This window comes from Capra hircus, chromosome 19 (genome assembly GCF_001704415.2).
Source record: "Capra hircus breed San Clemente chromosome 19, ASM170441v1, whole genome shotgun sequence".
Lineage (NCBI taxonomy): Eukaryota > Metazoa > Chordata > Mammalia > Artiodactyla > Bovidae > Capra > Capra hircus.
The window spans coordinates 56,930,350-56,957,933 of NC_030826.1; the positions used below are offsets into that span (position 1 = coordinate 56,930,350).

Consider the following 27,584-nt stretch of genomic DNA (forward strand, 5'->3'; position numbering starts at 1 on the left):
GTCTTGCTCTCCGCCCTGAGCGGTTCCAGACTTTTGAAAGCCTGACCTGGGAACGGGAAACTGAAATCGACCAGTTGACTGAACCCCTGTTCCCGGCTTTCCGTCCACCCGTGTTACTCAGCGTCCGGGAAGGGTGTTGGGGTTCCCAGCTGGGGAGAGAGGTCGAATGAGGCCTCTGAGATGGGGATACCGCTTCGAGGCTGGAAGGGCAGGCTGGGCAAGAGACCCCAGGGGCTCTGAGCGCATCCCACCCGGCTAAGGTTCCAGGTTTCCACTGCTGCCCTCCGGCGGGTCCCGGAGACGCCGGGCGCCCGCAGCCGCGCAAACGGCTCGCGTTTCCGCGGGGCTCGCTCCCGGGCCTGGCTCGGGGCCGCCGCCGCCGCCGCCGCCGCTCCCCCTCCCCGCGCGCAGGCTGCTCTCCAGTCGCGGCCACGGGGTAGCGCTCGGCCCCCCTCGCCGCGTCTCCGCCTCCGCCTCCGCCGCGCTCGTCCCCGGCTCGCGCTGCCCCCGCAGCTCCCGCTCGGCGCAGGCAGGAGCGGCTCTCCGGACGCCGAGCCCGGGAAGCCGAGGGCGGCGGGTTCGGCCAGCGAGCGGCGGAGGCGGGAGGCGGCGGCGACGCGGCCGAGGCGCTGAGGCGGGCGCGGCGGCGGCCGCTGCTTCTCCGGCCCGGGCGGTCGGCGCGCGCCGGGCGTCCGAGGAGGCGCCGCGCCCCCGGATCCGGGGCCGCCCGCCGGGCTCTCCGCGGGTCTCGCCGAGAGCTCCGGCCGGGGAGCGGCGGAGGGCAGAGCCGCTGAGCTCCAGCCTCTGGCCGGCAGGAGCCTCCGCGCCCGGGCGCCGGCCACCAGCCGGGATCGCCGAGCCCACCAGCCGTCCCCGCCGCCCCGCAGCCGGCGCGGACATGGGCGCGCGGGGCGGCGCGCCGGGCCGCTGGACCCGCAAAGTTTGCTAGCCCACTGGGCGCGGAGCCGAGGGCGCGCCCGGGCCGGGCGGCCCCGGGAGGGACCGAGAGTCCCCGGACTGGACGCCGGGGCAGTGGAGCCAAGAAGGGTGGCTCGGCCCCGCCAGATGCCGGCTGCAAAGTTAGAGAGAAGAAAACTTCAGCCCTAGGGAGGTTCGGACCGCTACGCTCACCGCGCCCCCCGAACCCCGCGCCCCTGAAAGAAGCCCAGCAGCCGCGTCCACCGCCGCGCTCGCCTCCCGCCCGGCCCCGGGGGCCCGGCGCCCGGATCGGCGGTGACTGCGTCCGCGCCGAGCACCCAACCAGGGGGCGGGGAGGGGGCGGGGGGCGGGCAACGTGGCCACCGGAGGAAGTTTCCCGAAGTTGTCGGTTTATTCCGGAGACCAGCCCGCGACCCGGCCGGATCGCCGAGGCGGCCCTGCGCGGGAGAAGTCGGAGTTGGGGCGCTCAGGGGGTAGGCGCCCCGAGACCGAGAGCGGCCTCTCCTCCGTCTCCTTGCTCGCCCCTCGCCTTCCCGGCGCGCCACCGGGGATCGGACTTGGACTGAAGAAGAGGAGGAACGGTCGGGGTCGCCAGCAACGCCCCTCCCGGGTGGGTACCGCTCCGGATTGGAGCCGCGGGGGACCGAACCCCACCAGGATTATAAAACAGTACGGAAGAGACCCTCCGGAAACAAGGCTGGTCACCATGTGGGGACTGCTCATCTGGACGCTGGTGGCCCTTTACCGGATCCGCGCGACCGGAGCCCAAGGTATGGGGGGTCACCCCCACGTGGGGTGGGGAAGAGGGGGCGGGGGGCGGGAGCCCGCTGGCCTCACGACGGCCTCCGGGACCCGGGTCTTGGCCGGGGCAGAGCCCTCTCCCGGGAGTTTCAGGATCCGTTCCCCGAGTTTGGGAGCTCTTTTTCGGGGCATGGGGCGGTCTTGTTGAGACTTGTGGCTTCCGAATGAGAGAAGGTAGGGGTCCGTGTAAGGAGGCGTCGCCCGTGGAGGCTGAGAAGAGCCTTAGAGGAGTGGGTGGGGGTCGCTACCACCCACCCCGCCCGCTGCGAGCGCCCTCGGGCTGGCGTGGGAGGGGCGGCCCTTCCTTGGGGGGCTCAAAGCCCGGCGGCACCCAGCGGCTCAGGCGGCTCCTGGGCCCCGGCTCGGAGTCCTCGGGGACGGGCAAGGCCCCGCCGGGCACGCGCTGGCCACCCCAGGGCAAGAGAGGGAGGCTGCAGGGCGGTTGGAAAGAGCCGGAGCAGAGTGCGGGGTGCCGGCTTGGACGCCGCGGGAGGGCAGTTGGGGGCCTGCACGTCCCGGAGCCCGCACCCGGCTGCCTGGCCGGCCGCCGGGGCCGGGGGTGCTTCGGGGTGCGCGCCGGAGCCGAGGTCGGGAGCTCAGCCCGCGACCCACTGGGGGGCGGTGCCCTGGGCGGTCTGAGGCCGTCTCCCCTCCCGCTCTCTCCAGACACACACTCAGCATCCTGCCTCTGCCGCCCAGTTGTGTCTGCAGCCGCCGCTCTGACCTGTAGCTGCGGGGAGCGGCCTCCGGGTGGAGAGGGGCGGGCGGCTTTGGGGGTGGGGCTGTCAGGGCCGAGGAGGAGGCGTGATCCGCTCTGCCCCGCTCCGGAGGGCGGGTACCCAGACATCCCCGAGCCCTCCCGCAGGTCCCCGCGGGGGAGGGCGGCTGCGCCAGTGCCTCTTGCCTTTGGTGTTGGCGGATCCAGACCGCGGTGCCCGCGGTGTCCGAGCGGCGCCTGCTGGGGGCGGAGAGAGACGAAGCCTGGGCTGAGCTCAGGACTCCCTTCCCGGGCTTGGCCTTGCCTCGTCCAGGCTCGGGAGGGGATCTGGACCCGCCTCTGGGGGTACTGGGCGGGGAGGTGGCGGGGCTAGGGGGCTCCGGTCTGCGAAGGCTCCAGCCTCAAAAGGGCCTCACCCCATCTCTGGGGTCCCAGAACGGCAGGGAAGAAGGGACCCCCATACCCCCAGCGTCAGGCGCTCCAGAGAGCTGAGATCAAAGAGATTAAAAATAATCAGCCCTCACTCACAGGGTTGAGGGGAGGATTTTACAGCGTAATTTATGTTAAAGCACTTAGAAATTTTGTAACGGGGCCCTGCAAATGTAAGGTAATAAAAGTTATTATTATTTTTACGATCATCGTAAAATCTTCCAGCAGGCAGGGACTTCAGAGGTCATCTTGTTCTAGTAGCCATTTAACAGATGGCAAGACTGAGGTCTGGGACCTTAGGTGACTCGCCCCAAGCTACTGGGGGCAGGAGTCAGAACCCAGACCAGGTGAGTTCTAAGCCCCTTTCCCCCTTCAGTGAGGGTCATCTGCAGCTGAGGTGGCCCCTAGGACAGGGTCCTTCTTCTGAGGGCCCGCGAGAGGATAGTGAGGCTGACAACAGGAACAGGTCAGTGTGCCCTAGGACACGTCCCAGCTCTGTTCTGAGATGCCGGTGGGGTTACTAGCTGAAAGCCAGCACACAGGGAGGACTCTGTCTGGATGTTCCAACTTAATTACTGCACAGACTCCAGTAACCCCATGGTGTCCCTGGGCAGCCGGCTCTCTAGTTCTTGTCCCACCCAGGACCCAGCTTGTCAGGAGTCCCCAGGGCCCCTGAAGCCTCTCCTTGCATGTCACCGAGTCGTTTCCACGTCCCACCTCCACACGTGGCCCAGCCCCACCTAAGGCCAAGCGCCCTCGAATCTGCCCTGCTGAAAGCCAGGCCACCTTGTGTCCCGTGCTTCCGATGGGAGGGGCTGGCCCATCAGAAGCAGTTAAGGTCTCCGATTCACTCCCTCTCCCACTTCTCTTGTCGGCTGCCCGCCTGAGTGTGGCTGCCCAGGCCCCCGCCGCGCCATCCGTGCTCTCTGGCCCCCAGAGAGTGTTTCCAGCCTCCGTGGGGTCCCCTGATCCCATTGTCGCGTGGTAGCAGGCCATGCAGGGCATTGTGGGGAAGTCTGGTCTCGGCCCAGGCCTGGGGGCTGTGTTGCCTCGTGTGTCGGGTTAGGAGGGTCAGGCATGGAGCTCCAGGGTCGCTGCTTATCTGCTCTGGGGTTCGGAGTTTCTCCTTTGCCTCTCTTTGTGCTGTTAACCCTTTGTGGGTAGTTGCCTGGAGAATTCCCATGGAAAGAGGAGCCTGGCGGGCTGCAGTCCATGGAGTTGCAGAGACTTGGACACGACTGAGCGACTAAGTACATCAAAAGCCTCTGGCCCTGTCTGTCACTTTTGAGCCCATGAACCCTGTTCTTCAGTCGTGATATAGAGGGGAACCAAGCAGTCTTCCTCTCTGGGGACAAACCTCTCACTGGCCAGGGCCAGACCTCATCTCCACTGAGCCCTGTTGTTTCTTCAGGTCCTGGCAACGTTACCTGTTTATACTGAAAGCTACCATTTGCCCATTTCCGCTGAAACTCAGTGTCACAAGGGTCCTGTGTATTTCCCAAACTAAGTGCAGTGATGTGTAAAAAGAGCTGAGTCCATAAGAGGGAACCAGGTATCCTGGGAGCGCCCAGCAAGAGCCTGGTACATAGAAGGCGCTTGTTGTCGTTGCTGTTTAGACCCTCAGTTGAGTCCGACTCTTTTGTGACCCCATGGACCGCGGCTGGCCAGGTTCCTCTGTCCACGGGATCCTCCAGGCAAGAATACTAGAGTAGGTTGCTATTTCTTCCTCCAGGAGATCTTCCTTTCCTGGGGATTGAACCCACATCGCCTGCATTAGAGATGGGTTCTTTACCACTGAGGCACCTGGGGAAAGCCCTAGAAGGTGCTTAATAAAGAGTGATTGTTATTGTTGTTATCATGATTGTTTTTACTCTAAGCCAAGGGACCACGTGGAGAAGGCAATGGCAACCCACTCCAGTGTTCTTGCCTGGAGAATCCCAGGGGCGGGGGAGCCTGGTGGGCTGCCGTCTGTGGGATTGCACAGAGTCGGACACGACTGAAGCGAATTAGCAGCAGTAGCAACAAGGGACCACGAGGAGTGGGTTGCTGGCCACCCACCGAAAAGGCCTTGAATACCTTTCCCTTACCCAAGACCCTTCCTTGACTTCGCTCTGTGGCCACATCACTGTGACTTAAAGCGCCCTCTGGCAGTGCTGGTCCGGCCTCCCAGGCTCTTGCATTGGAGGGTGGTTGCATCTTAAGCACCTGGCAAGATGTCTCACGTGCCTCGGAGACTTGACCACTGCTATTGGAACATCCCGGGGAGGCCCAGAGGCTGGAAGCTGCAGCCCAGCCAGCTGGCCCAGAAGGTTCACGGAGGGGAGTCTGAGCTGAGGGAGCCAAGCAGTGGAGGACCGGGAGGTCCAGCAGCCCTGGAGGCTCCTGGAGGCTCCTGGAGGCTCTGGAGGGAGAAAGTTTAGTGCTAGGAGGTAATCACAATGAAAGCCCAACAGCACTCACGGGAACAGGATGAAAGTTTAATTACATGGTGTGGCTAAGCTGTAATTATTAATTACTGACAGCAAAAAATAACTTATTGATCAGGGCTCCTTACTAATTACCACGAGGCCGAGTGGCATGCTTGCCTGGGGCTCAGCTGCCATGTGTCAGGAGGTCCACGTGATGGTGGGCCTGGTGGTGAGGGGGGGTGTTCCCCTCCTTCCCTTCTCCCAGGGCCAGAAAAGTGGCTCTCCGGCCCGCACAGACCTCGCCCTCTGTGCCCTCGGGCTTCGGCTGGGCAGTCCGGAACACTTCTGGCTGTGGTTCGAACAGCGACACAGTTTGGTGCTTTGCCTTGGCCCGAGAAGCCTCGCCCCCACCTGGGATGGACAGACTCAGGACCCCCACCCAGAGAACTGAGTCGTGCTGGCAGCCTGATACCTGCCTCCGAAACGCTCCCTTTCATGCATTTGTACAGCAAATATTTATCGACCGCCTCTCCTTTATGTCCTCTGCTGGAAGGCCAAAGTAGGGGCCGGCAACCTTGTTCCATCAAGAAAGGGAGGCTGGGAAAGAGGCCAAGTCCTTTACAGCAGTTCTCTGTTTAAACAGTGCCTGAGGCTGACTTTAAAATAATGTGTTAAACTGCATATTGGTATGCATTCGATCTCGTACCGTGGAACACAGTTGGGCTGTAAGCTAAACAGTAATAGTGAACTTGTTCTTTGTCCTTGGGACTTACATGGATCAGTTCCTTTGACTTGAAACACAAAAAACCTTCCAGTGCTGACCCCACCCTGTCCACAAGCCTGGGGCAAGTGGCCATGTGATCTCTACTTGCATACCCCTGGCAACAGGGGGCTCACTACATCACAAAACAAGCTGGTTGTTAGACAGCTGTGCCTTGTGTTGGTGAGCCTTCCCGGGGCTGGTTTTCTAGCCCTTGCAGGGATCCTCTGATTGACTGGAACCACCCCCTTTCCTTCCCCTCCTCACCACTCCCTCTGACTCCGGGCCCCCTTAGGGAGTTGGAAAAGTGAGTTGGAACTGACACTGGGTGTTAGGGTGCTGCCTGTGGGATTTCCACCCTGGCCCCGCCTGGAGCGTGTTGCCGCAGACGGCCCCGAGGCTGGGGGAATGAGTCATCATAAATCTGGGGCCTTGGGATGCCAATAGCAACAAGTGGGCCAGCGGCGGCCCCGCAGCCTGTAATGGAAAGGAAAATGAGCCTGGTTGCTGAGACATCCCAGCCTTTGCTCTGCCTCCCACCCACTTCTGTCCACTGGGGGCGGAAGGCGGGGCCAGTGAGCCAGGCTGGTGAGTGAGGCTGAGCAAGAGACCCCCAGGGCTGCTCAGGGTCCCGGGGCAAAGCGAGGCAGGGGCTGCCCAGCTTGTCTCATCCAGTTCCCTGAGCCAGGGGTACAGAGTTTCAAGAGTGCAGCGAAGCAGTTCAGTTACCCATATACGTGTATCTGTTCTTTTTCAAATTCTTTTCCCGTTTAGGTTGTGACCTAATGTTGAGCAGAGTTCTCTGTGCCATATAGTAGGTCCTTTTTGGTTATCCTTTTTTTCGTTTGTTTTAAAGTCTTTCTTGAACTTGTTACAATATTGCTTCTGGGTTTTGGGGTTTTTTTTTTTTTTAATGTTCTGGTTTTTTGGCCATGAGGCATGTGGGATCTTAGTTCCCTGACCAGGAATCAAACCTGCATCCCCTGCCTAAGAAGGCGAATTCTTAACCACTGGACCGGTGGGGAGGTCCTGGTTATCCGTTTTAAATATTAGCAGTGTGTACATGTCCATCGAGAATACTGTTTCTTTTGAGCCAGGAGCCGGTGCTCAGACTTCCTCGCCCCTCTTCCCAGCTTTTCCCACCTCTGGCCTTCCAGGTACAGCTGCCTATAGCATCCTGCCCTCTGGGTTGGGCCCTTGCTGAATCCCTGTCATCCAGACTCCATCTTTCTATAGGGAGGATATTGGCAGGACTGGTAGGAGGCTTGGGTAATGCCCAGCCAGGCGTGGAGGCACCTTTTGAAACACATGAGAGGGGAAGACTTGCATCTGCAATTAAACGCTCTAGTCGGGCTCACTTCCCCTTGCAGCCCATTGGCCAGAGCTGATCACGTGGTCCCCACCCAGTGGTCCTTTCCAGAACAAGGGAGCTGGGGAGTGCAGGCTTCCCTGTGCTGGAAAAAGAGCATCTCAGCGCACACTGGTGATGCCGAGCCTTCCTCACAACCGCAGGGGCGACACTGGTCTCAAGAAGGGCATTTCATATAGAACAGTCACTTAACCCAAAACAGGGCCATCCCTCAGGCAACCCCCCTGAGCCGCCCCTAGCCAGTGCTGTTTCTTCCCTGCCTTTTGAGTTGTTTTTTTCCTCGTTATGCTGTTGAGAGGGGGCGTGTAGGGTGGCCAGTGGCTTGGAGCTGGGCCAACCTGGGTTCCAGCTCTGTCACTCTGGGTTAGTCTCTGCCACTTTGCGTTCCATCGCGTAGACGCTCAAGCCCCGTTGGCTTGTTTGTAATACAAGAAGTAAGTGAGATAGCACAAGCAGAGCGCTCAGCGTGGAGCCTGACACACCACAGGCACTTAATAAGCTAATTTAACTGCGTCTGCACTTCTTCGTCTGCCCTGCCGAAGGGTCTTCAGATTGGGTCTCAGGTTGCATTTTGTTTCCGGGTCCCCCCCCCCACCCCCATGGTATCTTTCCTCCGTATTTCTCCCATGTCTTCCTCTTGCTTCACTTTCGCTTGCTTTTTCCCCAAAGTAGAGCGATTTGGCTGCTCCTTCCCATCCTAGAGAAGGAAATGGCAATCCACTCCAGTAGACTGCCTGGAAAATCCCATGGACAGAGGAGCCTGGAAGGCTACAGTCCGTGGGGTTGCAAAGAGTCGGACACGACTGAGCGACTTCACTTCACTTCACTTCCCGTCCCAGGTGGGGTGTGGCGCAGTGGTAGAGAACCCGCCTGCCGATGCAGGAGACGTGGATTCAGTCCCCGGGTGGGGAAGGTCCCCTGGCATAGGAAGTGGCGCCCCACTCCAGTACTCTTGCCTGGGAAATCCCACGGACGGAGGAGCCTGGAGGGTTACAGTCCATGGGGTCGCAAAGAGATGGACACGACTGAGACCCTGAGCACACCCCGTCCTGGGGATGTCCAGAGGGGAAGCCAGCTCACACGTGATGCCGTCCTGGCCTGCCTCCACCCTCCTTCACCTCCGGTGTGTGGGTAAACTGAGTCTCACAGCGATTACCTGCCCAAGGCCCCACAGCTGGGAAGTCAGGATTTGAACCTGGGGCTCGGCGGGACGTCTTTCCACTGCCCGGGCTGGCCTGTGCCTCCACAGTCTCCTTCACTGATGTCTTCCCAATGAGAGGTGCTAGGCCCGCGGTGCTGTTGGCAGGCAGGGTCTGGTCCCGGGATGGGCGTGGAGTTTGGAAATCACCCTGGGAGCTCCTCCTCCTGCTCCTGACCCTCCTGGCTCTCATCTCTGCCCTGGTTCCGTCAGCTGGCAGAACGTGAGCCTTCAGGAGGGCAGCCCCTTCCTCCCTCGCCTCCTCTCCTGCTTTGCCCTGGCCTCCCTCCTGGGGGGTGGGAGCACCTGGACATGTTAGGGGAGTCTCCTGAGGGGCCCTTGGGCAGTGTTCATGACTGGCTGCCCCGTGGCTGAGCTTCAGAGTCTTCTAAGCTGAATGGGGGTGGAGGAGAGAAGCAATTAAAGTTTGATCCATTTAGGAAGCTATTAGTGACCCAGAGGGGTGATGAAATTTTGATGATGTGATAATCCGAAAAGGAGGAAGTATTACTGGCCGCAGTGCAACCCATTCGCAGAGTTCAGCTTCTGGGGTGAACACAGAGACTCTCAGGGGCCTGCTGGAGCCACGACCCCGGATCCCCCGCACCTAGACTCCTCTGTGGGAGGGGGCTGTGTTGTCCGGAGTCTGAGCCGTGGCGCCTGCCTGCTTGGGCTTGTCCCCGGGTAAGGTAAGCCGGTTCTGAGTCTGGTCCAGGTGTCTATTTCCTGCTTCGAACCACAAGGGGCGGTTTAGAATGTGCCTCCAGAGGGTCCAGATGGGATAGTGTGGGCCCATAAGGGGCCTGAGACATAGAAGACTCCCTGAATTCATTTTCCCGTCATTTACTGCTTGGGTGACCCTGGATAAGGTACACGGCCTCCCTGGGCCTCGGTTTTTCCATCTGTCAAATGGAGACACAGCTGTCCTAAGCTCACTGGGTTGTAACAGGGTTTGAGCTCCGTGCATGGTGAACACTGAGTGAGTTGTACAGCGGTGTCATTACTGGCATCTTGGTGTCAAGGAAACAAAGTCAGCTTCGGGGCTGCAATTTATCTTGTGCCCTGTCACCAAATACCTCCGCTCCCTTTATCTTGCACAGACCTGCCAGTTGGCATCTCAGCTTCCACTATTAGGGATCTATTTCTTTGGTTGAGACATTGCCCGCCTCCAGCATAACATGCAGATATACCACGGGGAACCCAGATATGGAGCTGTTATCTGCTCTTCAGACCTTGAGGTGGACATCTTCACGGGATCCTTTCCTAGAAACTCAGTTGTCTGCGGGCAATGCTCACGGGCATCTCAGTTTCCTCTTTATCCCAACCTGTGAAGGGTGTGGGCCAGAAAGTATTCAGTTACTCACCTTGTTAGCAAGTTCAGAGGCATGAAGCCACTTGCCAAAGTCCCTTGACTTGTCCATAAGAGGTAGCGAGGGCAGGTCAACTCACTGCCTCTTGAAGTGAAGTGAAGTGAAGTGACTCAGTTGTGTCCGACTCTTTGCGACCCCATGGACTGTAGCCTACCAGGCTCCATCCGTGAGATTTTCCAGGCAAGAGTACTGGAGTGGGTTGCCATTTCCTTCTCCAGAGGATCTTCCCGACCGAGGGATCGAACCCGGCTCTCCCGCATTGCAGGCAGACGTGTTACCGTCTGAGCCACCAGGGAGGCCCTAACTGCCTCTTAGGTCACAGCTTTTGATCCTGTTGAGACATCCACGTTCGCGACTCGCTCACCTTGCCGCTCTGCTTGGGGATTAGGGAGCCGTCAAGTGGGACCCCAGGCTCTGCCCCGGCTCGGGTGGGTGCTCTGCCAGGGCACCGGCTGCAGGCTGGCATGGCCTCGCCTGTCTCGGAGAAACTCAGACCTCTTTCTAGAGGCCCCATCTATTCTCCCATTGGGTTTTTTTGGTTTGTTTTTGAGATTTTTCTATGTGGACCATTTTTAAAGTCTTCACTGAATGTTACAACATCGCTTCTGTTTTTTTATGTTTTACTTTGGTTTGTTTGACCACAAGGCATGTGGGATCTTAGCTCCCGGACTGGGGATCGAGCCCACACCCCCCACACTAGAAGGCAAAGTCTTAACTACTGGATCGCTAGGGGAGCCCCATCCCATGGGGGTCTTAACAGTAGGATCGGAAGGCTGGGACCTCTTGCGTCTCTCCTCCTCCACACCCTACTGATGGACCTTTGCCCTCTTGGCTTTTTCCACTGGGTACCACCGCCAAGCCGGCCCCAGTCTGCCCTCTGCACAGCTGCAGTCTCCCCTCACCCCGACCTTGCCTGCCCAGGCCATCAGCGCCCTTCCCTCCTCCCCCACCCCCCACCCCCGGCTGGAATACGTCTTCCCAAGTACCCCTGAGCCACTCAGATACCGACAGCCTGGATGTCTCATCTGACACTCGGTCTTGTTGATTCTGAATTATCTCTTCGTGTGTGTGTGTGACTGATTTCTTTAATTATAAACTCCTTGAGTTTAGATAATAACCCTTCATCAGCAAGGAGCGAGGTGTTAGACATAAATTATTGTTCGCCATTAATGAAGTTAACCCCTGGAAGCAGGGGTAACAGTGACGATAGAGAGACGGAAGAAGGCTTGTGACGCCGCGCGGCCTCGGAGGCCAGGGTTCATTCTCGCTGGGCCCCTCCTGGCTCCCCAGGTCCTCCGTGGGAAAGCATGGGGGCGTAGCAACAGCATTTCCAAGCTCTCCTGTGAAGGGCTCTAGGGGTGGAGGAGAGTGGACACCCACCTTGGGACCGGCCACACCACCTTTTCCTTTTTTTAATATCCGAGATTTTGCATTCTGTTCCTCAGTCTCTCTGAATTCTATTTTAACACACAAAGGGTATTTTAAAGCCCATTGATGTTGCTGGAAGATGTGGTTCATCCGCCCCCTGGCTTCCTGGAACCCCCGGGGATAGAAGTCAAACTTGGCTTTGAAAAACGTGAATGAGATGATCTCTCGGGTCAAATCGTCTATTAAGAGTCCAAGATGCCTCACACATAAATATATTTCAGCCATTTGTGTGGAAGTGTTTCCGTAACGTTGTATCAATACATACCCACCTCCTAAGATAGTTGTATCCCGGACGTAATCGACCCTGGGCCACCATAACCACCCGCCGTGACTGGTCTGGTGCCTCCTGGGTCCCTAGAGGACTCAGCTGTCTGGGTGCTTGGTGTTTGCTTCCATGTCATCAGGGGCCTGTTTCCCGGCCTCTCCCGGGGGCCTCCGGCACCTCCCCCTTTAATTTCCAGTGGACGAGCCACTGAAGGCGTCAGACCTCAGCTCCACCACGTAACTGTGCCTGAAGAAGAGCTGGGAGCAGGGTGTTCAGGGAAGGCCCGAAGGCTCTCCCAGTGAGAGGCGCTGGGCTGTAGTAACCATGCCCCTGCCCAGGGCTCTTTCTTACTCGCACGCATACACCTTCCAGGAGAGCCGAGGTCACCAGAAACGGTGCTCTGGCAAAGCAGGGCCTCGGCGGAGTTCCCTGATGACCCAGTGGTTAAGACTCTGCCTATCAACGCAGGGAGCATGGTTTCAGTCCCCGGTCCAGAACGATCTCACATGCCTGGGGCAGCTCAGCCCGTGTGCCACAGCGACTGAGCCTGTGCTCTGGAGCCCGCGAACTGCCGCTGCTAAGCCCGTGTGCACAGGATGGAAGCCTGCAAACCCAGAGGCCGTGCTCCCCACCAGAAGTCCCTGTGGCGAGAAGCGTGAGCACCGCAGTGAAGACCCCGCTCATCGCAACTAGAGAAGGCCCGAGCCAAGAGCAATGAAGACCCAGCGCGGCCACAAATAAATAAAGGAAATTATGTTTTAAATGCAGGGCCTTAGGGCGATCTGCATCTTGACGGCATCACCGATGCAGTGGACGTGAACTTGGGCAAACTTCAGGAGACAGTGAGGGACAGGGAGGCCTGGCGTGCTGCAGTCCATGGGGCCACAAAGAGTCGGGCACGACTGGGGGGCTGAACAGCAACAGTGACACCTATATCCCAGCGGCCCTCCACGCCCGGCCCCTGCAGCCCTAAGCGTTCTAGCTCTGTTTCAGTCACTCCCTTCCTCGGTTCCTCGTGAGGCCCTCAGGGTTCTGGGTGCAGAACCCAGAGCATCCACGCACTCCCAGGCTCCCCTGGGGGCAGCCAGCCTTCCCCATCACAGCTGTTTGGCCCTCCCTGCCCTGGACTGAAGGAAGGACTCCTGCCCTGAGACCGTGCCGGGCGCTCACGCCTTCCTGCTCCATCGACCTTGAAGTCTCCCCTCCTGGCGGATGCTCGCTGACTTGGCCCGGCTCCTGTCGGGCTCAGCCTAGTGGGCCTGGGCCTCTCTGTTTGGAAGCCCATCTCCCTGCCCTGGTGGAGCGGCTGTAGGCAGGGGGGTGAGCCGGCGGGCAGGCCGGCGCGGGGCCAGAGCTGCCCAGGAGGGTCGGGGGGAGCGCCTCTCATTAGCTCTGCCCCAAGCTCATTACCAGGCTGAGCATCACTGGGTGACAAATGGCTGTCATCGGGGCAGCAGTAAATACGCTGCTGTCACTGCTGATGTGATTGCACTAATGAAGAGAGATCTGCCCGGGCGAGACGAGGCCAGTGCTCCCCGCCCCAGGAAGGCAGAGGCTGGACGTCCAGAGAAGGAGAGAGGTGTTGGCACTGAATCCCTTTCTCCTGAGGCCTCGGCGGATGAAGAGCTTAGAAGAGGCCGGAAGCCTTCAGGAAAAAGGAGCATTGTTTGGCCCCGGGGAGGGAGAGAGGGAGGGTGTGATAAGGGGCCCCCGACCGCGGCCTGGGCGCTGGGCAGCGGCACTTGGGACCCGTCGGGTGCACCGCTGTGCTGTTGATGGTTCAGCCTCCCTCGCAGCGCCCGGGCTGAGAGCGGCTGCAGGAAGGCGTGGGGGAGAAACACAGGCCCATTGTCCACGCCCCCGTGCCGGCCACTTCGCCTGCAATGTGAGGATCCATTGTCTGTCCAGGAACTCTGAATGTCCAGCCGTGGGGTGCCAGGAGCAGGCCCCTGGCTCCACGTCTCCTGTGCCTCCGCTGTGGGAGGGCTCTGGGCCCAGCCTGGGGGTCCCAGCTGAAGCAAAGATATGCCCCTGAGATGCTGACACACAGATCCCAGGCCACAGTCCCAGGCCCTGGGACACCTGGGGACGGAAGAAAGGCTAACCAAAGCCTTGGAGGGGGGTGCCTTGCACCTGGACCCTCAGGAGTGCATCTTGGGTCCCAGGGGTCACCTGCATCATTGTTGGAAGTGAGAGAGTGGCCTGGAGTGGTGGGCTCTCCCCTGAGCCTGATGGCGTCCCGCTTGGGGGCTCACTCGGAGGCCCATCTCCTGGCTCCGCCCCTCAGAGCATCTGATCTAGGTTGGGGCCAGGCACGTGAGCTTCTCACAGATTCCCAGGTGATGTGCTGGCCGCTGCTCCGGGGACCACACTTCAGAAGGACTAACCTGGAGGCGTGAGGAACCCAGATGCCACACTGGTGGCCTTGCAGAGCCGCGTTTGCTCTGGTGGGCTCTGCCTGCTTCCCCCGCGGAGGCAGATGGTGAAGCTCCCTTAGCAGGACCTGTGAAGTTCGTGTTGCCCGTGGGAGGCGGGAACCTCCTCTCCTTCCTTCCTTCTTTTCTCACCAGCAGAAGCTCTTGCTCCCAACGTCCTTCCTTTAAAAAAAGAAAAAGAAAAAAAAAAAAAAAACCAGCCCAGAGGCCTCCTTCCAGGGAGAGGAAGGACAGGGCTGATGTCATCACTGGCTCAAGTAACTTGGGCTAGAAGCGCCAACATAACCCTCGTGTGTCATGGACAACAAAGCCTCTCTTTGCCCTTTGAGTGCTTTCCCAGCACCTACTGTGAGCCAAGCATAGCGCCTGGGGTCCAGCACACGGTGAAGGCAGGTCCTGGCTCTCAAGTTGTTCCTGGTCACGTGTAGGCATCAAGCCTGCGGTCACTAGTAGAGACCAGTGTGAGGGACATTAGTGCAGGTGGGAAGTAGGTGGTTGGGGTGTGCAGAGGGATAAAGCTGAGAATCCTGCCTCAAAGGAGGCTTCCTGGAGGAGGTGACCTTGAAGCTGAGGACTTGTAGGGTAGAAGGGAACTTTGGGTGTTTGTTTTTGTTTTGGCATAGTAAACTGTGCCTATTTAACGGGCACGACTTGATCGTTCTCGACACATGTAGAAAGCCTAAAAGCATCACCAAGTCTCCACCGAGTTTTCTTGTGCCCTAGGTCACCCACTCTGCCTGCTGCATAGATCTTTGTCTTTTCCTTTTTTTCAAATGGATATCCAATTGTTCTAGCCTTGTTTTTTCGAAAACTTTCCTTTTGCCACTGAATTATCTCTGTGCCTTTGAAAATCCATTTGTCCCTGTCCGTGTGGGTCTATTTCTGGACACCGTTCTGCTTCATTTCTCTGTCTTTATCCCAACAGCACACGGTCTTGGTCACTGCTGCTTTGTAGTAAGTCCTGAAACCAGGTACTGTCGGCTTTCTACCTTTGTTCTTTTTCAGAGTTGTTTCTCCTCTTCTAGGTCCTTTCCGTCGCCGGGTCCATTGTATATTTTGCTCAATGTTACCTATGAATTTTGGAATCCGATTTTTTAAAATCCTGCTGGGACTCCCAATTGGAATTGCATCGATAATAGAGACCAAGTTCAAGGGTGTCAATATACGACCGCGTTGAGTTTTCCAGCCCACGAGCCTGGGCTGCCCCTCCATCGTCTGGCAGTTTGGCTTCTTCTCAACAACATGTTGCGGGTCTCACAGTCCAGGTCTTGTACGTCATCTGCCAGCTTTATCCCTAAGAATTGCATGGGTTTATGCCATTGTCAGCGCTTCTTAAAATTCTGACTCCCAGTGGTTTGTCTGGAGGATATAGGCACACAGTGGATTTTGACTCAGATCTGAGACGTGGCTAGACCCGGTGATCAGCTCTAGTCGCTTTTCTGTGGATTCCATCAGGTTTCCTACACAGACCATCAGGTTGTCTTCAAATGCACCGTCTCACTGGTTTTCCAGCCTGGATCCTCTCTCTTGACCTGCTGCACTGATGAGACCCTCCACGGGGCTTTGTTTTCACCCCTCTTGTTGCCAAGCAGCCGTTAACAGGGAGCAAATGCATGCCTTCGAGGTGGCTTAACCACTGAGCTCAGGCTGTGCTTGGCCACATTCTCGAGGGGCTTCCTGCCACGGCCCCGCCCTCTGGGGGCTCGCCCTCAGCTGTCTCTGGCAGCCTTGGAAGCTCTGCAAGCTTTAGGAGGAGAGCAGGAAACACAGGCCGTGCCTGTCTCGTCTGTCCAGCCCTGTGATGAGCACTTGCATTTGGGAGAGTGTGTCTTCCTCCCCCGGTCCCTCCTCTGGCCTGGAGTCTCCCTAAGGGGTAGCGGATGAGCAACAACTCTAGGGCAGCTCAGAGAGCCTCTCAGGTCAGATTACCAAGGGCTAACCAGTTCCACAGAGGAGGACGTGAGGCCAGGGGGCTCAGTGAGGTGTGCTCAGCCACGGGGCTTGGGCAGTTGGGATTTCAGGTGCCTTTTGCAGGCGTCACTCCGTGACGGATGTTAGCACTTTGGCCACCCTAACCGAGAAGTCAGCCTCTGGCAGGACCATGATTCCTCTGGACCCTCTTTCTCAGCTCCACCTGAGCTGTGGGGATGCTCACATTGGCCGGATTGGGGCTTGGGAGGGAGGGAGGGAGGGAGGGAGGGTAGGCTGCAGAACGGGCCAGGTTCAGGGGTCTGGGTGCAGACAGCACCGCATGGCCAGGGCCTCTGCTGGGGAAAAGGGAGGTCAAGAGTCAGCCCCTGAGGTGCGCATTTGGAAGGGGCATCACCTCTCACGTTGACTCCCCCCTAAGCCCCAGGGTCTGCTGGAGTGCAGTGCGTCTGAACAGCCCTTTACAGGGCTGAGCACCAGCTCTTAGAGCCCCTTTCCCCAGACATTCAGCCTGGGCATTCCTCTGCCACCCCAGCTCTCAGTCTCAGACACACAGCTGGCTTATCCCCCAGACAGTTCGCTTTTGGAGTCAGTGCATGATAACAAGAGGTCCCACGGACTGACCCTTTGCCGTGACCCAGATATGGATGCACCGGTCCTCTCAACAAGCCCGTGAGGAAGCATCGTTTCCCCACTGAATGGATTAAGGAACCAGGGTTCCACCCAACCCTGCCCTTGACCTGCCTGCCATGGACTCTGCCAGCCAGTCGCAGCCTCTGCCCCTGACTTTTGTGTTCACCCCCAAGACCAGCCTCCCCTGGGGACCCTGAGCTCCTGCCTTCTCCAGCCACCTGGGGTCTCCCTGCCCGTTTCCACAAGGAAAAGGGCACTTGAGCACCCCAGACCTCAGCTCACGTGCAAGGAGCTGGGGCTGAAAAAGCGCAGTCGGGATGCCGGTCACCACGGGCATCGCTGTCACCGTCTCATATTTGGTCGAACCTGGAGCATCACTTGTAAGACACATCACTGTCTTACGCGCCACTAAGAGAAGATGCGGCCGTTCCGTCTGCAGTAAGATGCGTCCTGACTGCAGAGATGTGAGAGCGCATTTGGAATCCCTGAAGCTGGGTGATAGCCATGATGGATAGAAAGCCACCCCCGCCAGGTTCCGTTCTAAGGGTCCCGGGTGTGTTAATGTGTTTAAGCCTCACAGGGCCCCCTCAACCGTCCTCTTGACCACAAAACAGGCCAGTAGAATCAATTCCGAAAATTTAAGAAGCTCATCCTGGCAGTGTTCATGGACTGGACGGCCTTGTGGAGATTCCCCTGGGGCCCTGGTTCCCGGCCAGCACTTGACCCTGTCAGTTGGGCCCCAGGAGGCCCAAACGGAGCAGGGCTGCAGAGTCAAGAGGCCACCCCAGTGGACTGAAGGCTGCCTTTTTCCAGACTCATTGGAAAACCCTGGGGACCCACGCCCTGGGGCTCAGAAGCCTTGTGTTTGCCTCCAGCGCTCTAGAACACTCTCCCCTCCCGCCCCCACCATCTTCCTGACATGTGCTGGACCCGGTGAAGTCTCTCCCAGCCCAGCCTGCCCCAGGCTTTACATTCCTCCCGAAGCTCCACCCGATGCCAGCACCTGTCTCCTCCAGAGAAATGAATGTCTGGCTTCATCCCTCCCCAGGCCTCCCCTCTGAGCTGGGGCTTCCGGGCCAGGCTTCTGAATCAGCTCCGCTTGGCTCTCCCCTCTCCCATGGCCGTTCCCAAAAAAAGCCAAGTGAAGAGCTTGGCTCTCATTGCACGGGACCCTGGGACCGGCTGGCACAGCTGAGCGCCCTGCATCCGCCCAGCCCTCAGATGTTAGGTGGTGTTGCTGATGGTTTCCTTGGAGAGACCGATGCCCCGAAGACAGCTGGCCTCTCTGTCCGCTTCCCCAGCCTTGGCCCAGCCATTAGGCCCCCCGAGGCACCATTCTGAGGTGTCACCTCTCCGACCCTCAAAAGGTCCCTCCTCACGCCTTGACTCTCCAAAGACCTCCCTTGATGGAGATGCAGAGGACTGGCCTGCCTATCGCATGCAGCTCTGTCTCGCTCAGCGCTGCTTAGTGACCACACCAAGGGGTCAAAGTCTGAAAGAGGGTCTGGCTCCAGCAAGACCTCTCTCCCACCTGCAGGACCAGTGACGCAATCCGCAGGGCCCAGAGTGAGATGAAAGTGCAGGCCTCTTAGTGATCAATTGTTAAGAATTCCAAGATGGTGATAGCAAAGCATTGACCTGAGCTCAGGGCCCCTAAGTTCAGGTCACTGGCCCATGAGGCCCACGCTGCCCCCTGGTCAGACCTGTAAGGGATTCCCCTTCCCTCTCTTGGCCTCCGTTTCCTGGTCTGTAAACTCAGAGAGCTCAGCCATCTGGGATCCTGTTCTCCTCCTGCTGGCTTCTCTGGGCGCCCACTGCCTCTCCTTGGGCTGAGAAGGCACGGCGTTCTGTCATCTCGGGCTCTGGGGTAAGACAAGAGGAGGCAGGATGGTGAGCAAGCCTGGAAACCTGTCCATGAAGCTCACCGGTTTTGTCTGGTGAATCGTCTGGATCACTGTGGGCAGGAGATTGGAGGGGAAAGGTCTGAGATTCAGCCCTGCCTCTCGGGGACTGGCTTGTCTGGTCCTGTCTGGAATGCATTGCCTGTTGGCTTCTCCTGTGAGAGCTGTGTACGAAATGCCTTTGTCTTCAAGGCCAGAGCACACCTCGGCTGGAATCCTGGCCCTGCTGCTTGCTAGGACCTCAGTGAGATACTCTCCTGGCCTCAGTTATCTCATCTGTAAAATGGGGCAGCAACTTGCTTAGAAAATGTTGATCCTCCAGGATCCAGTTTCCTTCTCTCCTATGACTGGCAGACTTTCTGAGGGAAGTCAGGAAGATCCTTCTGCAACTATGGATAGATTCCTCTTCTATAGTCGGGGGTGACATGGCGCATCCTGCATATAGTACCTGCTCAGGAAATACTGTGACTATTCACAGCAGTACCGCGACCACCGTTGCTATGGTTATGCCTTCCCCAGGTTCAGCCAGGTTAATCCAGGGCCTTGGGATGCACCTGAGACTGATTCTTGGACCATCAGCACCACTCGGAGTTTGCTAGAAGTGCAGACTGTCAGGCCTGGTCCCACAGGTGATGAATCAGAATCTTGCATTTTAAGATCATTGTTAAGATCCTCCCAGCCCAGCGCCACTGCCATCTGTGGAGGGGCAGGAGACCTGAGCTGTGTCCCCACCCCACAATCCTCCTGAAAAAACAGCCCAGAGGGTCTGCTTTGTTAATGGTCTGTCTGCGGTGCCATCTTTGATTCAGGAACATGAAAGGGAATCACCCTTTAAATAAACAAAATGGAAAATTCTCCAGGGGACAAGCACAGGAGCAGGCTGTGAGAACTCATCTCTTATTTAAGTGCAATTTCCCCAACACTGTGGATCCGTTAAATATCAGGGAAGAGCGCAGAGCAGCCCAGCCAGAACCACAAGCAGGAGGGAGCCACGTGTGTCGGGGCCTGAGGAGGCGCGGGGTGCATGGGAGTTGACCCGATGGCAGCCGGTCCCCTCGGTGGCCCTGGGCCAGATCTGCGACTCCCTCCCTATCCAGCCCACCCTTGCAGAGCAGTGAGGGAACTGAACTGGGTCAGGGTGCCGCAGTTCCCCAGTGTCTTGTCCCATTCAAGCTCTGGGGGCCTGGAGGCGGGTGGGAGGACCTCGTCCCTCTTTCCCGCCCTCCGTCAGGACCAAGGTCAAAATGCAGGAATTCCTTTTCCCATGATTCAGCCAGCTAAGGCAGTGAATAAGAGCTAGCACCCTGGGGCCAGACTACCTCTGTGGCTGTGGACAGGCAACCTAGGCTCTCTGAGTCTCAGTTTCCCCATCTGTACGTTGGGAAGGGTCGTACTTGCTTCCTGAGGTTGTTGTCAGGATTAAACATTATTATGGTTTAGAAGAGCTTCTGCCACAAGTTGACCCTACGTGAGTATTTGTTAAGTTGAAATAGGAAGCAGTAATCTGGTAGGGAGAGCTTCCCAGGTGGCTCAGTGGTAAAGAATCCACCTGCCAATGCCAGAGATGGGGCTTTGACCCCTGGGTTGGAAAGACCCCCTGGAGCATGGAGGAAATGTCTATCCACTCCAGTATTCTTGCCTGAAAAATTCCATGGACAGAGGACCCTGTCAAGCTACAGTCCAGGGGGGGTCACAAACACTCAGATGCGTTTGCAAGTGTGTGCACACCCGCGCGCGCGCGCGCGCACACACACACACACACACTCAATAGGGAAAAGGTGTCTTCCCCTGAGGAATCAGGAAGGACTTTGTCTTTCACCAGAAATTTGGGGAAATGTCAGCCATTATTTCTTCAAATATTTTTCTGCCCCGTTCTCTCCTCTCCTTCCGGAATGTCACTAACACCTAGATTAGACGCATTCCTATTGCCCAACATGTCCCTCAGGCTTTGCTAACATTTTGAAATCTTTTTTCTTTCAGTTCTTCAGATCAAATAGTTTCTATAAGTGTATTTTAAAGTTCACTCTTTCCTTTATTTTTTCCATTCTGCTGTTAAGCCCATTTACTGAATTTTAAAATTTAATGTACTTTAGTTTTCAGTTCTAAAATTTCCACATGGCTTGATAGATTATATGTATCTTTTTCTAGCTCACTGAAGAGATACTGTCTTTTCTTTCATTAAGAGCATCATGTTATTTGTCTCATTGAGTCTATCTCTAAGAACAACTTCACAATCAGTGTCAGCTAATGGCAACATCTTCATTTCAGGGTCGTTCTCCGTTGGTTGTCTTTAATCTCGAGCGTAGTTCATATTTTCCTGGTTCCTTGTATGTGGAGTAATTTTGAAATGTATCCTGGGCTCTGTGATTGGTGTGTTAGGGAAACATGTATATGTACCAATTCAAATTGCCAACATCTGCTGGATCATGGAAAAAGCGAGAGAGTTCCAGAAAAACATCTATTTCTGTTTTATTGACTATGCCAAAGCCTTTGACTGTGTGGCTCACAATAAACTGTGGAAAATTCTGAAAGAGATGGGAATACCAGACCACCTGACCTGCCTCTTGAGAAATCTGTATGCAGGTCAGGAAGCAACAGTTAGAACTGGACATGGAACAACAGACTGGTTCCAAACAGGAAAAGGAGTGCGTCAAGGCCGTATATTGTCACCCTGCTTATTTAACTTCTTTGCAGAGTACATCATGAGAAACGCTGGACTGGAAGAAACACAAGCTGGAATCAAGATTGCCAGGAGAAATATCAATAACCTCAGATATGCAGATGACACCACCCTTATGGCAGAAAGTGAAGAGGAACTAAAAAGCCTCTTGATGAAAGTGAAAGAGGAGAGCGGAAAAGTTGACTTAAAGCTTAACATTCACAAAACGAAGATCATGGCATCCAGTCCCAACACTTCATGGGAAATAGATGGGGAAACAGTGGAAACAGTGTCAGACTATTTTGGGGGGCTCCAAAATCACTGCAGATGGTGACTGCAGCCATGAAATTAAAAGATGCTTGCTTACTCCTTGGAAGGAAAGTTATGACCAACCTAGATAGTATATTCAAAAGCAGAGACATTACTTTGCTGACTAAGGTCCGTCTAGTCAAGGCTATGGTTTTTCCAGTAGTCATGTATGGATGTGAGAGTTGGACTGTGAAGAAGGCTGAGCACTGAAGAATTGATGCGTTTGAACTGTGGTGTTGGAGAAGACTCTTGAGAGTCCCTTGGACTGCAAGGAGATCCAACCAGTCCATTCTGAAGGAGATCAGCCCTGGGATTTCTTTGGAAGGAATGACGCTAAAGCTGAAACTCCAGTACTTTGGCCACCTCATGCGAAGAGTTGACTCACTGGAAAAGACTCTGATGCTGGGAGATTGGGGGCAGGAGGAGAAGGGGATGACAGAGGATGAGATGGCTGGATGGCATCACTGACTCGATGGACGTGAGTCTGAGTGAACTCCGGGAGTTGGTGATGGACAGGGAGGCCTGGCGTGCTGCGATTCATGGGGTCGCAAAGAGTCGGACATGACTGAGCGACTGAACTGAACTGATGTATATGTACACACAATGGAATATTACTGAGCCATTAAAAAGCCATTTCCAGCAACATGAGATTACCATACTACCTCAGAAAGAGAAAGACGAATATCAAATGATATCACTTCTATGTGGAATCAAATACGATGCAGATGAACACATCTATGAAAAAGTCACAGACTCACAGACAGAGAGAACAAACTCGTGGTTGCCAAAGGGGAGGAGGAGGAGGACGAGAGAAGGTGTGTGAGGTTGACAGACGCAGGTTATTATATATAGAGAGAGCATGGATAAACAGCACGGTCCTACTGTATAGCATGGGCTTCCCTGATATCTCAGTTGGTAAAGAATCCGCCCGCAGTGAGGGAGACCCTGGTTCGATTCCTGGGTCTGGAAGATCCCCTGGAGAAGGGATAGGCCGCCCACTCCAGTATTCTTGGGCTTCCCTTGTGGCTCAGCTGGTAAAGAATCCGCCTGCAATGCGGGAGGCCTGAATTTGATCCCTGGGTTGGGAAGATCCCCTGGAGAAGGGAAAGGCTACCCACTTCAGTATTCTGGCCTGAAGAATTCTATCAACTGTATAGTCCATGGGGTCACAAAGAGCCGGACACGACTGAGCGACTTTGGCTTTCACTTCACTTTCGCTGTGTAGCATAGGAAACTATATTCAATATCCTGTGATAAACCGTAACAGAAAGAAATATGAAAAATAATGTATACGTATGTGTATAACTGAATCACTATGCTGTACAGCAGAAATTAAACACACCACTGTAGATCAGTTAAACTTCAGTAAAATTTAAAAATAATAGTAAAGTAGCAGCAACAACAAAGTCACAGAAAGGAGGGGAAATGCCATATAAAGCAGGAAACTCACGTGGCGCCATGAGCTTCTTCAAGTCTTCTCCAGAACCTGCCTCCCTTGGTTCACTCTCCACCACCTCGAGGTGGTTGCTCTCTATCTGTATCAGCTGTGGGGCAGCCGCTCTGGAAGGAGGTCCCTTGTCGTTGTTGTTCAGTTGCTCAGTTAGGTCCAACTCTTTGCGACCCCAAGGACTGCAGCCCACCAAGCTTCCCCATCCTTCACTATCTCCTGGGGTTTGCTCAAGCTCATGTCCATCGAGGCGGTGATGCCATCCAACCATCTCATTGTCTGTTGTCCCCTTCTCCTCCCGCCTTCAATCTTTTCCAGCATCAGGGTCTTTTCCAATGAGTTGACTCTTCGAATCAGGGTGGCCAAAGTATTGGAGCTTCAGCATCAGTCCTTCCACTGAATATTCAGAGTTGATTTCCTTTAGGGTGAACTGGTTGGATCTCCTTGCTGTTCCGGAGTTCCCTGCACTGAGCCAGAAGCAGAATCTCCTCCCGACTCTCCCCTTCCTCGCGCTAAGGCTATTCTGGGCTTTCACTGAGAAGGTTTTTAGTGACGATGGCAGAAGCCGGGGGATGGGAAGTTACCTCCCCAGGCACTTTCCTTGCAGAAGACTTCTTGCTTGGCCCATCTTCCCGTGAACCATGAGTGCGAAGGTGGGGTGCTTTCCCTCCTGTGCCATTCCTGGGCTCTAAGTGGATGTGTTGGGTTTTTAGCCAAGCCAGGAGATTCCAGAGACAAATGCTCTCTGTGTTCATAGGACAGAGATGAAGAACCTTTACTCTTTGTTTCCCATTTCTCAGCCCTGTGCTGGGCACACAGCGTGTAGTGTTCAGTCACCAAGTCGTGTCCGACTCTTTGTGACCCCGTGGACTATGGCCCGCCAGGCTCCTCCGTCCATGGGATTTCCCGGTCAAGGATACGGGAGTGGGTTGCCATTTCTTTCTCCAGGGGATCTTCCTGACCCAGGAATTGGACCTGCGTCTCCTGCATTGGCAGGCAGGTTCTTTACTACTGAAGCATCTGGGAAGCCCGGGGCACACAGTAGGCTTTCAGTAAACCCTCATTGAAAACTTAAGTGGTTGTGAATGGCAGAAATGAAGAAGTGATGTTTCCTTTTGCTTCTGCTGCCCTCCAGGCTTGACCTGCTGCACCCTGCCCCCAGGTCACCCAACCCCACCCCCAGCCAAGAGGATCCTCTTTGGGCAAATTATACAAGAATCAACACGTATATGAACCTCCCTTTCCAGAGGGAGAGGCAAGTGAGCATGAATGGCCATTCATACCCTAAGCCAGAAGCAACATTTGAAATGTGTCTGGGCCAAGGTAGGGGGGCTCATTAAGAGGGACATTCCTAAGTATCAGAACCATGTCATTTGCAGACTAATGAATGGGTCTGGCTTAGAAAATTACCATTTTCCCTACTTGCAGGTGAGGAAACCTGCTTATTGGATCAAGGTCTCTCTGGTTTTGCCTTGGATTAAATTAATCACCACCTTGTTCCTCATCGGACTCTCCTCGCTGACCCGCTGCATTCCATGGAGCCTCCTGGCAGGCCCGCTGCGTCTGGTGGTGGATTCATGTGAGAGCAGCCCGCCCTGGTTAGAACTTGTTTTGCTCTGTCCGGTTTTGCCCTGGGTTGTTCCCTTTTGCCGTCTTCTTCAAAGGAGGGTTGTGTGCGGGTTCTGCCTCTTGCTTAGTACGATCCTGCCCAGAGGCAGGGGGCTGGAGGAGATGACTTCCTGCGGCTGACTTTGCAATCTCCTCCTCTTGATTTGCCCTTTTCTCCTGGAGATGGCCTCGAGAATTCTTTAGTTAATGGGCTGTAAAGTGCTTTGAAAACACAGACTGTTAAGTGGCATCGGGCCGGACTCACTAATTATTTATGATTTCAGAAGAGCCAGTTAATTCACCGGGAGAGAAGGTTATATTGGCTAGGACGGTAAATCGTTCAGGAGAACCACACAGATAGCGGGGACCGCCCCCCTTCTTCCCCCTGAAGCTGTGTGTCCCCTGGAGATGCTGCTGGGAAAATTGGGCGGGGAGAGCCCTCTCCAGCCAGGTGGACGAGGCCTCCAGGTGGCACCATCGGTCACCACCACCGGCCACCTCCCGCCCTACATGGCCCAGAGTTCGAAACCAGAGCCGGGGACCAGAAAGGGGAGGTGGGTCTCTGGGTTCATTGTCTTGCCTTAGAGCAAGACGGCGTTCAAACCTAAAGAGATAGGGTGACTTTTCCCCGGAAAGTTCTCCAGAGAGGAGGTATGGCCAGAGGAGTCTCTGAGGAAGGCCCCTGCAAGGTCTAGAATCAGAAGGGCGATGTGGGTTATTCCTGCTGCTGCTAAGAGGCACCCCCCCAGGCTCCTCCCCTCCCCAGTGCAGTCCTCTGCCTCTGTCATGGGTGGAGGTCAGCTCTCTTGCCCACTGCTGCCCACCCACAAGCGGGTTCACCTCCACGGCCATTCACTCCTTCCGTCCCTCCTTCAGTAACTGTGTCCAGCCTCCTGGGTGCCGCGTGCGCCTGTGAGACCCTCAAACCCGCATAGCACTCTTCCTCTCTCTTCGCATCCTGCCCCGTCTACCCTGGCCGCCCCATCCACGCTCTGCTGTCCCCACCTGAGAAGGCCCCCCCACCCTGCTGCCCGGAGGCCTGGAATCCATCCCCTTCCCCAGGCGTCCCACCCAGCAGAGACCCAGAAGGAAACCTCGCCTGGACAGCCTGCAGCCCAACTAAGCAGACCACCGACCCTCCCCGGCACCACCAGCCCCCAACACCCCCCACTGCTCCCCCATCTCTCAGACACCTTTTCAGGTACTGGACTGAGGTCTTCCTTGCGACACCTAATTTTCTGCCCAAAGTAGCTGTGCTCCCAGACCAGCCCATTGCTCATCTTCCTTCTTTTATAACCTTCCTGGAACTTGCACTTTGCCTAGCCCCAAACACCCAGGACTAAGTCTCCATCACTTCAGAAGAAGAATCTGCTGCCACATGGCAATTCAGCCCCGAGAACAAAACAAAACAGAGGTGGATACACGTGCAGGGCTAAACATCTCGGGCAGTGGCCCTAAAGGCAGTTGATCAGCCTGCCTAAGTGAGTGAAATCATAGTGGCCGCCTGGTGTCTGCAATGGTGCTCAGAGCTGGGGCCAGAGGGGGCTGTGGGGTGAGGGCTCGAGGAGTCTGTCCAGCTCAGGAGGGGCTGCCTGGGAGGGGGCCCGGGAGGGCTGGGGCAGCCCAGTGCTGCCTTCACCGTATCCTGAGGCCAGTGCCTTTCTGGTGGTCCCCAGGGCTTCCTGGGGAGGAGGTGGTGGTTTCCACACGCTGGACTGGGTCCCTGCTCTGTGCAGCCTGCCACGCTGGGATGCATGGGAGGGGAAAGTGTGTGTGTGCGCGTGTGTGCACTGTCTGGGTGTGTATCTGTGTGCGCGTGTGTTTGCAGGGATATGGGTACATGCATTTGTGGGCATGCGCGTGTATGAGTATCTGTGTGTTTGTGTGTTTTTGCTGCCTCTAGGCCTCAGATTGACATGACTGTGGCCCCGAAACAGCCTCTGAAGGGCTCCTGACCACCCTGCCCTCTACCCTGTCTGCCCACACCCCCATGCTGGGCATCGCCCCCTTGGGAGCCTTACTCCAGATCAATCCCCACAGTGACCCTTTGGGCCCTGGGGTCATGTGTAGTGGAAAGAATGAGCCTGTGGATGGAAACAGCAGTGGAGCCGGGAAGACCTGTGTGTTTTCTCTTCCTTTGGGGAGGAGCACCCACAGTGGGTCTGTCCCAGGCCCTGAGCCAACATCTTACAAGTGTTATGCTGAGAACTGAGTTCTGAAGAAACATCTATGCTCACTGTGCTTGCAGGAGCATAGAGCCCGGCCTGAGCTCTGACCTGCAGCGCGGAGGGCCTCGGGCAGTGGGCACAGCGCAGCAGGATGCCAGGGGAGCTGGTTCCAGGCTCAGCTCAGCCAGAGACCAACTGAGGGGCCTCAAACAACTCACTTTACTTCTGGGGCCTCAGATTCATCAGTTGCAACTGAGAGTTTTCCGTGATTTTTCAGGTTGTCTGCTCGCTGTATCTTTTGTAACTCTAAACAGAATCTCATACGATCGAGATTCTGTTTTCGCATGTATCAAGTACGCACTCATTGTGTGCCAGGCACGGAACTGGGAGCTGGGAAATAAAAATGACAATGGCAAGAACAATGACAACCGTAGAGGCAGCTGACGTTTGCAGGGCACCCACTCCGTGCAGGGCACCCACTCCGTGCAGGGCAGATTCGTACAACGATCAGGACCTCTGTGAACTCTTTGCACGATGCCTATTCTCATGCGCTTTGTGGTTCCTGACCTCAAGTTGTAGCCCCAACTCACAGTCTAGTCCGGGGGAGACAAGATACACCCAGACAACCCCATAGACTGTTTAAATCAAGTGCTAAGAAAGAGGGCTTCCCAAGTGGCACTAGAGGGAAAAGAATCCACCTGCCAGTACAGGAGACGTGGGTTCGATCCCTGGGTCAGGAAGATTCCCCTGGAGGAGGGCATGGCAACCCCCTCCAGTATTGCTAAGAAAGATGCACCATAAGTTCCTTCG

At 56.3% G+C, this 27,584-nt stretch overlaps 1 protein-coding gene across 1 annotated transcript in view; it reads left to right on the plus strand.

Moving 5' to 3' along the window:
* SDK2 (sidekick cell adhesion molecule 2) overlaps positions 873-27,584 on the plus strand; it is a 272,623-nt gene continuing 245,911 nt past the window's right edge. Inside the window, exon 1 of the mRNA XM_018063889.1 lies at positions 873-1,709. Coding sequence (XP_017919378.1) covers positions 1,646-1,709 — 64 coding nt within the window. The 5' untranslated portion in view covers positions 873-1,645. The remainder of the gene's footprint in view (positions 1,710-27,584) is intronic.